Source organism: Misgurnus anguillicaudatus, chromosome 25 (assembly GCF_027580225.2).
Source record: "Misgurnus anguillicaudatus chromosome 25, ASM2758022v2, whole genome shotgun sequence".
In the NCBI taxonomy this organism is placed as follows: Eukaryota; Metazoa; Chordata; class Actinopteri; order Cypriniformes; family Cobitidae; genus Misgurnus; species Misgurnus anguillicaudatus.
The window spans coordinates 12,250,258-12,262,167 of NC_073361.2; the positions used below are offsets into that span (position 1 = coordinate 12,250,258).

The 11,910-nt window shown below is 37.6% G+C and overlaps 1 protein-coding gene across 1 annotated transcript; it reads right to left on the reverse strand.

Annotated features, from left to right (window-relative positions):
• Positions 1 to 5,019: 5,019 nt before the first annotated feature.
• On the reverse strand, positions 5,020 to 8,212 carry LOC129426163 (E3 ubiquitin/ISG15 ligase TRIM25-like). Its single transcript, XM_073864191.1, has 6 exons — positions 7,461 to 8,212; positions 7,211 to 7,306; positions 6,847 to 7,080; positions 6,538 to 6,694; positions 6,116 to 6,172; positions 5,020 to 5,592 (listed from the first exon to the last, which is right to left on the reverse strand). The coding sequence occupies exons 1-6, from the start codon at positions 8,040 to 8,042 to the stop codon at positions 5,066 to 5,068; spliced, it is 1,653 nt and encodes a 550-aa protein (XP_073720292.1). The 5' UTR covers positions 8,043 to 8,212; the 3' UTR covers positions 5,020 to 5,065.
• Positions 8,213 to 11,910: the final 3,698 nt, after the last annotated feature.

Here is an 11,910-nt window from a genome sequence, read left to right on the forward strand (position 1 = left end):
AACTCAAATCAGGGGGATATCAACAACAGGTATGTCGAACAACGTGGCAATCGCAGATTGGGCAGTTCAGATGCTGAGAGGAGAATAAAGAGGGCATTGAGGATACAGGAGGTTGTTGTTGCTTTCCAAGGAACACCACGAGTGAGACGGAGTGTTTTGAGCGCTGGCGTAGGGCGAAGCAGATGACGGCAGTTTGTGAAGTCGCTAAGCGAACTGGAGGATTTAAATACGACTACTAGAACAGGTTTGCCAAAGCGAGGTTTTGTTGGGAGAAAGTCATACTTACCAGTGTCTGTTGTATAAAAGGCCCAGTAGAAGAACGGTACCAGGGTAGAACAACGATAACACTTCCGGGTATCCGTGAGTAGCTGGAGACAGAAAGAGAGCTGGAGAGGATCAGTATCACGAAGACTGTGAGTACATCGGATTGCTTATATCATTGTTTCCCCCTGGATATGGATGACTAATATCTGCTGGAGTGTATAACAGCGTGTTTAGCGGCCCCATCATGGAGGACGAGACGAGTGGGTAAGCCGAAGTGAAGTAGGGATGAACAGATGTTATTTTGCTGTGGTTACAACGTTAAGTTTGGATCACTTATCGTGTCAGCGACTCTAACCTCCTCCAGGACAAATCCCGACCGGGTGTGGAGTACCGACCCTGAAAATCACTGAAGTGTGTGTAGTGCAGTGGGTGAGTCTGTCTTTGACGTGTGTTTTGCAGTGCTGTGCCGTGTCCCTATTGTCTGTGCTCGCCCTCTAGGCCGAGAAAGTTTCCTGTTGGAGAGAACGTCTGCTGCCTTGGCGGTGGCCACCTATTTCCTACACGCCCGCTTATAACTCTGGCCCCCGTGTTCCAGCTTGAAGGAGGCGAAGGGTGAATGCAAGTTAAGGTACTGTGTGGATCTTGTGGGGAGAACCAGTGATTGGAGGGAAGCATTCGACCATTATTAGTGAAACAGTCTGTTGTGTATGTTTACTGTATTGTGGAGCGATTACAGCTGTCTGCCCCTGTCTACATCTCTGTCCCGTGGGTGGAAGAGAGGAGAGGGAAGCGGGCGAGTTGGCCCAGCAATACAGACCGGGTGTAGCCAACCTACCTGAACTGGTCCACCGTGACACCATCGGACGTTTGGGCCCAACGAGCAGCAGCTTGGAGTTTGTGACCCCCTTTCGCCCTTTAACGAAGCCGAGAGGTGATGTATGGTTTTCCCACTTATCTGCTAGAGTCCACTCCTGTGCTAAGGAGAATCTAGTGCTTGCTGTCCTTCGTCGTCCAGCTTAAAGTTCTAGTCATCCCGTTGAATACATACCTACCCGTATGCACGAGCTAAAAGCTAATTACCTCGAATAAGCCCTGTAAGTCCAGTGTGAAGTTCCAGCTTTCTGTTGAATACCTACCTATATGCACAAGCTAAAAGTTGATTACATTGAATAAGCACTGTGTGAAGACCCAATTACCTTGCTAAATACTTACCTGTTTGCATGAGCTCAAAGCTATTCACCTCGAATATGCCAGTGTATGTCTAGTGTCAAGATCCAGTCACCTCGCTACATACCTACCTGTTTACACAAACCAAAAGTTACTTACCATGAAATTGCCAGTGTACGCCCAGTGTGCCGACCCATTTTCCTTGCCAAATACCTACCTGACTGCACAAGCTGAATACCACTTACCTCGAATACGGCCCTGGATGTGCTTTCGCCTGTTACCCACGACAACTTGCCCCTCTGCGAACCCAGTTAAACCTGTACTTACCTTTGTGACTTACCTGTGCCCTCAGGAACTAGGGTGTGTTGCACCATACCAATCTGGAAGCCCATTGGAGTGGAGAAACTGCCAGGTGCCTTGTGCAGCCAGTTTGGAGGAAACGACACATACAGGAATAGGGTATCCCTCTCCGTCTCACCTTTCACTTATTGTGTGTTCTCTGTTGCCTTCAGGAGAAGCGAAGGGCACCACGTAAAAAAAAGTCTACAAGAGAGGATCTAGGATCAGTCAGGAAATTGGAGGGAGCTCTGCGTGAGACGAAGGACCCCCTTTCCCCTATCCCCTGTGGATACTTTCGAGACGACGTCCAGATCCCTTAGGCCCAATCCTCTCCTGTTGAGAAACGAAAATTCATTTTAGATTTCCCTACCCCTTCCCCAAACATCTTTTAAATAATTTAAATAAAGTTTGTTTTAATTATACTTACATTCTCTCGTGTTTCTGGTCATTGGGGTGTTCTCCCTCTCAGGTGGAAACTAGGAAGGGGCGTGACCCGTGACAGGGGCGGTCCGCTCCCACCTGTGACACTTGTATTAGATGTGCTGTGAGGTAGGGTATTACTCCGGGCCAAGAACGTTGTTGTCTTCTTGCAATTGGCAAAGGCGGATTATCGCCACCATCTGGGCTGGAGTGTCTATTATTCAAGCTCTCAACGGAAGAATGTACGGGTGTGAAGCGTTTGGAAAAATAGGTCCACAAGTTTTACAACGAATGCTAAAACACCTGTTGGAAAGCATCTTTTGCAGCGATTTTTGTGTGATCATATCAGTGAACACCCCTGACCACTTGGTGAGTTTCACGTCTTTGTAAACGAAAGTTTAATGCATTTTAGGAAGGATTGTTCCAGTGCACTTATTGTAGAGGTGGGAGGAGATACAAGAAACACCCAAAATTTCTCAGGCCAGCATCATATGTCCAAATTTCAGTCAAAACCGTATTATTTCATCATAAACAATCTGAAAACAGGGCTTTAAGTGTGAAATACCGAACTTGTCCTTTAAGTGCTATAATTGGGTCCCCAGTGCTTCTACAAAATGTGTAAAAAACAACCCAGTAACTTAGTTTTGGTAAACCATTCTGTATGTGAAAGTAGGTAATTGAAATTTGGCTCCCCCTGCACTATCCACGCTGCTCCCATTTAGTACAGAGATCAGCTCATTTGCATTTAAAAGGACAGACCCAAAATGTGGCAATTTTAACATGCTATAATAAATTATCTATATGGTATTTTGAGCTAAAACTTTATGTACTCTAGGAACACCAAAGATTTATTCAGCATCTTAAAGTCTTGTGAAATGTCCCCCTTAATAAAACAGAGACACAGTGTACAACACAGCTAATACATTACCTGTTTAAATTCATATAACCTTAAACACTATGATATCTGCACTAAATGGCAGTGCCGTGGTTCGATAGTGCCGATTAAGGGGCCGTATTATCCCCTTCTGACATCACAAGGGAGCCAAATTTCAATAAACTATTTTTTCACATGCTTGCAGAGAAAGTTTTGGTAAACAAAGTTACTGAGTTGATCTTTTTCACATTTTCTAGGTTGGTAGAAGCACTTGGGAACCAATTTTAGCACTTTAACATAAAAAAGTCAGAGTTTCATGGTATGTCCTCTTTATCAATATTTCACAATATGGCTGTAAAGTGCTGTCTAGGTGGACACCTGTCTATGTTTTCTAGGTTTTGAGACACAGTTGGTGTTTGATGGTGCTTTTAAAAATCTAAATGAAATATATAATAGTATTTATCACATGAAAGGCATGTATTATTGTCACTGTACAATGTTGTCCCATTTGTTTTAACTGTGTGTATTGGTGTTAACAAATTACTTTTTTTACAAAAAAGCCCTTTACCTGGTTGACTGTGTTACAAGGTTAAATTTGAATCTTATTTTTTATTGAGAAGCATTTTTTTAAGTGTAAGTCTACTAGTTCTTTCAGTCTCTCATAGAAAAATAAGATATTGAATTTCAGACAGCATTTATTCAGTTTTAAAATGAATTTTTAACACAAATATTTTAATTGATATTGCAGATCACAGTGGTTACAGTTTAGAGAGATTTGTAAACTATCATAAGGAGTCAGTTTGGTCAAATATGTTGATGCTAAAGTCTGAATAAAGGGCTGCTTACTTAAAATGATTGGAATTTTTCATCTATGCATCTATACATATCTGTATAGATGTAAATAAATAGGATTTAAATTACACACTGGTAATAAGTACATAAAGATCTTTAGCATTCAAACAAAAGTCCAAACTCTCCCTCATTCATATCATGGTATGACACAAAATTCAAAAGCCAATGTGTCTTACTCTCATAATAACCATGATCATAACTTATTTCAGTTGTTGCTTGAAGAATCATAACATTACAACCAAATGGATCATAAAATTTAAGAAACATTTAGGGCAAATTGTTCATCAAGTGAGCTGTAGTTCAAGATCAAGTTAAATGCATTCAAGTTAATAAAGTTTAAACATACGCAAGTTAAAAACACAACTTACAGTCTAAGTGTGACCCAAGATATCAAACAGGTCATCAAATACAAACAGTTGTTGAATTTGTATATCAGTGTTGTCTGTAAATAAATAAGTGGATAAAGACTAAAACAGAACATGACTCTGTGACATTTACATTATGTATACAAATCCTATATGACAAAACACAGAGGATATAAATGAATAAAGTAATGCTGTTTTATATTTATTATCTACTGGTTCCCTCTGTTGGTTGAAGTTTGTTCCTACACTCACTGTACTTTAAAATCATTGTACTAGAGCAAGAACATCAGGGCTGTGTGTTTGTGTGTGTGTGTGTGTGTGTGTGTGTGTGTGTGTGTGTGTGTGTGTGTGTGTGTGTGTGTGTGTGTGTGTGTGTGTGTGTGTGTGTTTAATACTCACTTCTTCATTTTCAGATTTTTTTTCAATAATCTTGTCACAGTCACCCCTACAACCCTGAATTGAACATTATTAATTATTAAAATAATCTCATTCCCCGCCAGCCTTTTTTAGGCTGATTTTCACAAAAGTTTCACAAAATGCCTTCCACAAAAATTGTCTTCTACAAATATATAAACATACAAATATATCAAATGAAAGACCCTCTGCTTACAAACAAACAAATAAACAATCAAAACTGAAAAAAACTTTTATCCTATCTTTGTTTGTTCTCTTTTATAACCTTTTAAAAATGGGTATAGGTGTCTTCAAAAATACTAAATTTTGGACAAAAAGCTTTCTTTTCTTTAGTCAAAGTTTACAGCATTACTGAGAATCTTCATGTCATCTACACTGCAAGATTACATAACTTCACTGAACCTGAAATGATGTTAAATCCAGGATAAAGTGGTTTAGTGAATGTGGTGTTGACTCTGTGTATGAGTTTCATTGTATCAGAGACGCTGTAGAAGGACAGAGATCCTTTACTGTGATCCACATACACTCCTATTCTACAGGAGCTCGACACTACAGGGAGTTTAGTGTGTTTGCTATTGTGACTGAATGAGCACCTGGAGTCACTGCAGTGCAATCTCCAGGACTGATCATTACATCCAAACAAACACTCAGTACCCCATCCCTTCCTGCTGATGCTCTTATATGACACTGATATACCAATAACACCACTCCACTCAACCTCCCAGTAACAGCGTTCACACAAACTCTCTCTACACAACACCTGACACCAGAAATCAAATCTGTCTGGATGATCAGGATACTGCTGGACTGTGTTAGTGCGAGTAGCCGTTCTGTTCCCATCAGACAGCTGAATGTTTTTATGCACTGTGTTTAAATCCAGTATGAACTGCTTGAAATCTGGTGAAGATAAACACAAATGACTGCAGCAGTTTAACACAAATCATCATTGCAGATTTATTGCATTTTTTTCCAAAACCTACACATTTCTATAATTGTATTTACTCCTTCAGTGCGCTCATTTACTTTTTGAGGTTTGAGATTCTTAAATATATAAATATATTTGTTTAAATGCCCTCATTACATTTGTAAAGTTTTTAGCAGTAATGCAGTTTTATGTAAAAAAGCATATAAAAATAAAAATAAAGTTAAGTTCCTGTGCCTAGCAGCTGAAAAAATGTTGAAAAGTTGGATGTTTTGATTTTGAGTCGTTGATTTTACTCAATTCATTCACCTCTTTAACAATGACTGAGTTACTGACACATGTGAACTGAAAGATTTCTGTAAACATTAAAAATACTCAATGTTTTGTTATTTTTGTTGTTTTGTGTTTATACTTTCTATTTCTTATTTTGTTTTTGTCATTCTTTATGTACTAGTGGATGTAAATAAATCAAAGTCATAAATCATAAAAGTCTCTTACATTGCAAGAAATCCTCCCTGGTCTTCAATTCATCAGAAATAACTGAGATATATGTAACTGTAACATAAACAGACATAATTAATATAATTCCCATAGTATAAATATAATAAACCAATAACACACACAATAAAACAGAGATCATGACACTGACAAGGGGGGGGGGGTCCCAGACAGGGCTTATCCTAGTCCCGGAATAAAATGCATGTTTGAGCTACTTTAATTTCAAAACACCTTTACTGACATATTTTAACATATATCAGTGTAAGGTTTGTTTGTAAAAACGACTTAAATGGCCTAAAATAACTAACACCTAGTCCTGGATTAATCTAAACTCTGTCAGGGAAACCACCACATAAGACTCTAACAGCGCTCTTGCTTGTGTGATTTTGTTTGTGAGAGTAAATGAATATCTGCTTCTTTACCTTCACCAGATATCTTCTCTATCTCCTCTCTACAGAAATCATCCAGTTTGTCTTTCAGTTGAGAGAGAGATTTTCTCACATCATCAAAAGAGAGAGAGCTGAGAGTAAATCTCTGTGAGACTGAAGACTCAAGAGCTGCAGACAGAGACTGAAAACCCTGAAGAAGAAAACATTACAAATGAACTTAAACATTCAACATTAAACACATTTATCAGCTTATAAAATAACCACCATCATAGTCATATAAGAAGTGAAGTCTTCCAGAGATCCTGCTAATTCTCACTGTGTTGTATTTCAGAGTTGTGTTACCTGTAGGAAATGGATGTGATTGTCTGTATGTGAAAACTGCTTCAGTTCAGCGTCTCTCCTCTTCAGATCATCAATCTCCTCCTCCAGACGCTTCATGACTCCTTCAGCTCGACTCACTGCAGTCTTTTCCTGATCTCTGATCAGTTGTATCACCTCAGATCGTCTTCTCTCAATGGATTGGATCAGTTCAGTAAAGATCCTCTCACTGTCCTCCACTGCTGTCTGTGCAGAGCGCTGTTAGGACAAACATTACAATCAGATCCATTACAGGTACATCAGTAAAGATCTCCATCACTGGAGGAGAGTCATGAATCTCAAACTGATCTTCAAGCTGTCAGCAGATGTTTTTCTGCTCAAAACTCACCGCATGAGAGTCCACAGCCTCTCTCAGCTCCTGAAGCTCCTTCTCTCTCTCCTCAATTATCTGATGTAATTTTCTCTGTCTCTCTCCCAAAACTCTCTGTGAGATAACAAATAACTATAAAACCTCAAAGATATTACATTAAACTGCATGCGTATATGCATGTAATGTTACTATAATGACATTCATGGTTTAGCATATTATTAATCATTACTGTTAGCATTACTGCAGTGTGTCTGATTTCAGTTCATACCTGTTTCTCAGTTCTTTCTGCTACAGCTGTCACAGTATCATGGTTTTTATGTTCGTCCATCGTACACAGATAACAAATGCAGTGTTGGTCGGTGCGACAGTAGATTTCTAGTTGTTTATTATGTTTTGAGCAGATCATCTCATGAAGTTGTCTGGTGGGATTCATCAAATGATGCCTCCTGTCATTGAAGAGATTCTCATGTTGTTTAAGATGATTTTGACAGTAAGACTTCAGACACTCCAGACAGGACTTGACAGCTTTGTATTTTCTCTCAGTACAGGCGTCACACTCCACATCTCCAGCTTCAGCATAAGAGTCAGCAGGAACAGCAGTCTGAAGTTTTGTCTTCTTCAGTTCCTCCACCATTTCAGCAATCATCACATTTTTAAATAAAACAGGTCTTGGTGTGAAGGTTTGTCTGCATTGAGGGCAGCTGTAGATTCTCATCTCATCCTGATCCCAGCAGTTTGTAATACAGCTCATACAGTAACTGTGTCCACAGGGAATGGTCACTGGATCCTTCAGGAGATCCAAACACACTGAACAGCTGAACTTGTCCTTAAAAATATGAGCTTCTGCCATATTTCACTAATATACAGACAGAGAGAGACACACGCTTGAAAAGTAGTTTCCTGGTTTTGTGTTAAGTGTCGTGTGCAAAACAGGTTTGTCTGTTAGGTGTGACTCAGCTGCACTTTTACTTTCATATTTTGGCCAAACCATATGAAGTGTTTGTATTAAATGTATTACATGTGCAATCTAATGTAAACTAAAGCAGTGTTTTAAAGATGGAAACATTATAAAAAATATATAAAAATAGACTACAGAAAAGTGAAAATCTGAAGAAATAAATTAACATGACAATAAAAAAGGTAGATATAGGGAAAAATAAAAAAAGGCCAAAGGAATTGGAAATACACAATTTCGAAATATTAACACCATCTCACATTATTATAAAAGTTGTAAGTATGAGATAGAGAAAAAGAAGAAAATAAATGATCATGTGAAGTCATTAGAAAAACCTTTTCATATATTCCCAAAGGGGAGATTGTTTAGATTTTTGCAGTTTATCATAAGTGAGCTTTTCAAAAGGTAACAGTGTAGCAATTTGTGATATCCACATTTTCAGGGATGGAGCCTGTGAAGCGGACCAAAGTAACAAAATGCATTTCTTAGCTAAATATACAAAGATGATAAATAACTGTGTTGTTTCTTTATTAAACAGAATATTCACCTTGAGATTAAGTAGATATACTGCTGGGGTCATATCAAAGTTCACTCTAAAGAGATCTTCCAAAATATGATGCACTTTTTCCAATAAGGCAATATTTTGTCACAGTACCAAAAACAATGAATGACAGTGCCCTTATGTTTCTTACACTTAAAGCATAGGCCTGAGGCATTGGCAAACATATTTTAATACGTATTGGTGTCAAATATACCCTATTAAAAAATTTAAAGTTGAGCTCATGCACCCCAAGAGAAGTGCATTTAGGGTATACATTATTGCATATGACAGCTCAGTCATTTTCTTCAATAAGTTAGCCTGTGTCTTTTTTCCCATACTGCCTTAAGTGCTGGAAGGCTTGAGATACAGTTGTTAATTATAATGTCATATATCCTTGATATCGATCCCTTTAACTCAATTGGATTTTGTAAAAGGTCCTCAATAACAGTTACTGTATTTGCATGTTCAGCTCCCCTTTATCTGCAATTGTTTTCAAAAAACGACGTAACTGGAGATATTTATAAAAATCTGACTTTGGAAGTTTGGGTAACACTTTACAATAATGGTACATGAATAATCATGTACTAATACATAAATTAATAATCCCTTAACTATGAACTAATGATGAGTTAAGCTATGTACTAATCAATAACTAACCATAACTATGTCATGAGTCATATGAATTCATGCATGAATTACAGCCACCTTAACTACACATTAATACATGTTTGTTAGTTAATGTATTAATTAACACTTTGCGTAACCCAAATCAAACATGCTCTCTAGAAGACCGTAAATAACTTTTTTATGCAAAATGTTTAAGTTTGTAATGCAAAACTGTTTACATTTGCTCCTGCAGCTGAGCTACAAACTTATAATTGAATGGCACTGGATTTCTTGCAATATTTACCGTTAACCTTAATCATTAAATGTACAATTATGCATTCATAATTAAAATGAGTTATTCCACTGCTGCCATTAAGAGTGACAGAAGCTATTCTTTATCAATTTAAATCAGTGTTAGCCTACAGATAATGATTATTGTGTGAACTGGCTTGTCTTATTATCAAAATGCACGTACAGTATCTGTCTTGTGTTCTTGTTCTTCTTTTAAGCCATTGTTGCCCCTTCCAAATGCCTGCACAATTTTCTCCTCTGCTCCTCTCCTTTACAAACCACCAAAAATTAGGATTTAGATGAGCTGAATATGTATAGAATGTGTACTTGATAACTTTTTAACAATGTACCCCTCCAAGAAATGTCACTACCTACACAATAATACAGTAACAAATCATTAATTTACGTTAGTTTATTATAAGTTAATGATGAGTTATTAATGATGTGCCCCTTAAAGTAAAGTCATGACCTAAACATACTTAACAAATCATTAATTCATGTTAGTTTATTATAAGTTAATGATGAGTTATTAATGATGTGCCCCTTAAAGTAAAGTCATGACCTAATCATACTTAACAAATCATGAATTTATGTTAGTTTATAAGTAACGTTAGTCTGTTTCTCAGTTTGCTGCGGCAGAGGGAGAAAATGTTTGATGGGTGGGTCTCTTAAAATCTGCGTGCCAGATTAACAGATAATTTTTTTAACTTAATTTGGGGAGAATAAAATGACTCTGTTCTGTCAATTCAAGTTCAAATGACGTTATTCAATCTAACCGTATTAGAATGGCTGAAACAGAAGGCTACATCCTCCGGAGGTCGGATATAAAGGCTGCATACGTCATTAAGCCTGGTTAATTTCATGAGCATTACATTCGCAAGGCCTAAGCATATTACAACAATTTACGATTAACTATTTAAGCATTTATTTTGCTAAACCGCCCGTGGCTTACCTACTGGTTCTGAAACATAGGACCCAGAAGCAAAAAATTCAACACTGCTTTATTGAAAATCAACTTAAACAGATCCAGTCGGGCCGTCGAGTCCCGATCTACCAACAGCGAGATAACATCAGTGTTAAATAAAGTTAAATAAGTTCATAATACATAACTTAAACGAGGCTTTCTTTACCACAGTGATCCACGTGTTCTTACTCCACATGCATCTGCTACCGAGTGCACCCTAATTTGCGCGCTTTGTTCAAACCCGCCCCTTCCGCTCTAGATAACAGCAGCGATTGGTGGATGGAAAGCAAGACATTACCGTAATAAACCATATAATGTCAAAAAAGCATTATAGGAGCAATTCAAATTTTTTTATATTCCCAATGGTTGGAGAGTTACGGTCGAATCAAAGCGCTTTCCATGGATATGATTGGTTGGGCAAGCTGTCAATCTACCCGTAGATCCGCCACTGGCTGAACGCTGATCCTGATGCAATGAGAATAATGAAATAAATATTGTTTAAAATAACATCAAGATGATATCACAGAGGTTCTCATTTTAATGGGTTAATAAACTGGTATGATTTGGCGGTTTGATGGTCTCTATATGAACACTATACATTTGCCATTGTGACTTTGGTTAACGCGTTTGTCATTTCTGAGGAATGGTCAGAGTGATTTTAACTGGAATATTTTGACAGCGCAAAAAGCAGCAGACTACGGAGGCGGAGCCCCAACGAGCGCGCCGCCTGTTAGGCTTTAAAGCAGGGGTCTTCAACCTTTTGTGAGCAAGGGCTACCACAATGGAGTTATCTGGAGGGGTACTTTTTGATATTGTCTACTTAAAACCTTTTTGTTTTACTTGTTAATTTTATTTTATTTTATTTTACTTATTGATGTTTTAGTATTGTTTAAAAATAAACCAGGTCAAATACAAAAAATCTATAATGAATAAATATTACAATTGAGACAATTAATAGAATATGCTTTGGTGGAGCACCTCACAGACGTTGTTGGAGACCGCTGCTCTAAAGTTTACATTCACCTTTCTTTTGATTTTACATCAACATTGACAAGCACCTAAGCAAAAAAGGGAACAATTATTTTACATAATAAAATACTTTAACAACCTTCTATCTTGGTATTGTGAGCATATGCATTTTAAAAATATATTGTGCATATAAAATTATTAGTTTAACATTTTATGCATCTTTATTTGACCTCAAAGCATCAGACCCCAGGTTGAGAACCATTGTTCTAAAGCATGTTTGATTTTGGTTACCCAAAGTGTTAATTAATGCATTAACTAACAAACATGTATTAATGTGTAGTTAAGGAGGCGGTTATTCATGCATGAATTTATATGACTCATGACATAGTTAT

Bases quoted from the DNA above. Each gene is read 5' to 3' on its own strand.
- LOC129426163 (XM_073864191.1), bottom strand. From the start codon at position 8,042: ATGGCAGAAGCTCATATTTTTAAGGACAAGTTCAGCTGTTCAGTGTGT. The intron at 6,695-6,846 runs GTAACACAACTC...TTTCTTCTTCAG, and splicing joins ATCACATCCATTTCCTACAG to GGTTTTCAGTCTCTGTCTGC. The intron at 5,593-6,115 runs GTAAGAGACTTT...TATCTTCACCAG, and splicing joins CAGGGAGGATTTCTTGCAAT to ATTTCAAGCAGTTCATACTG.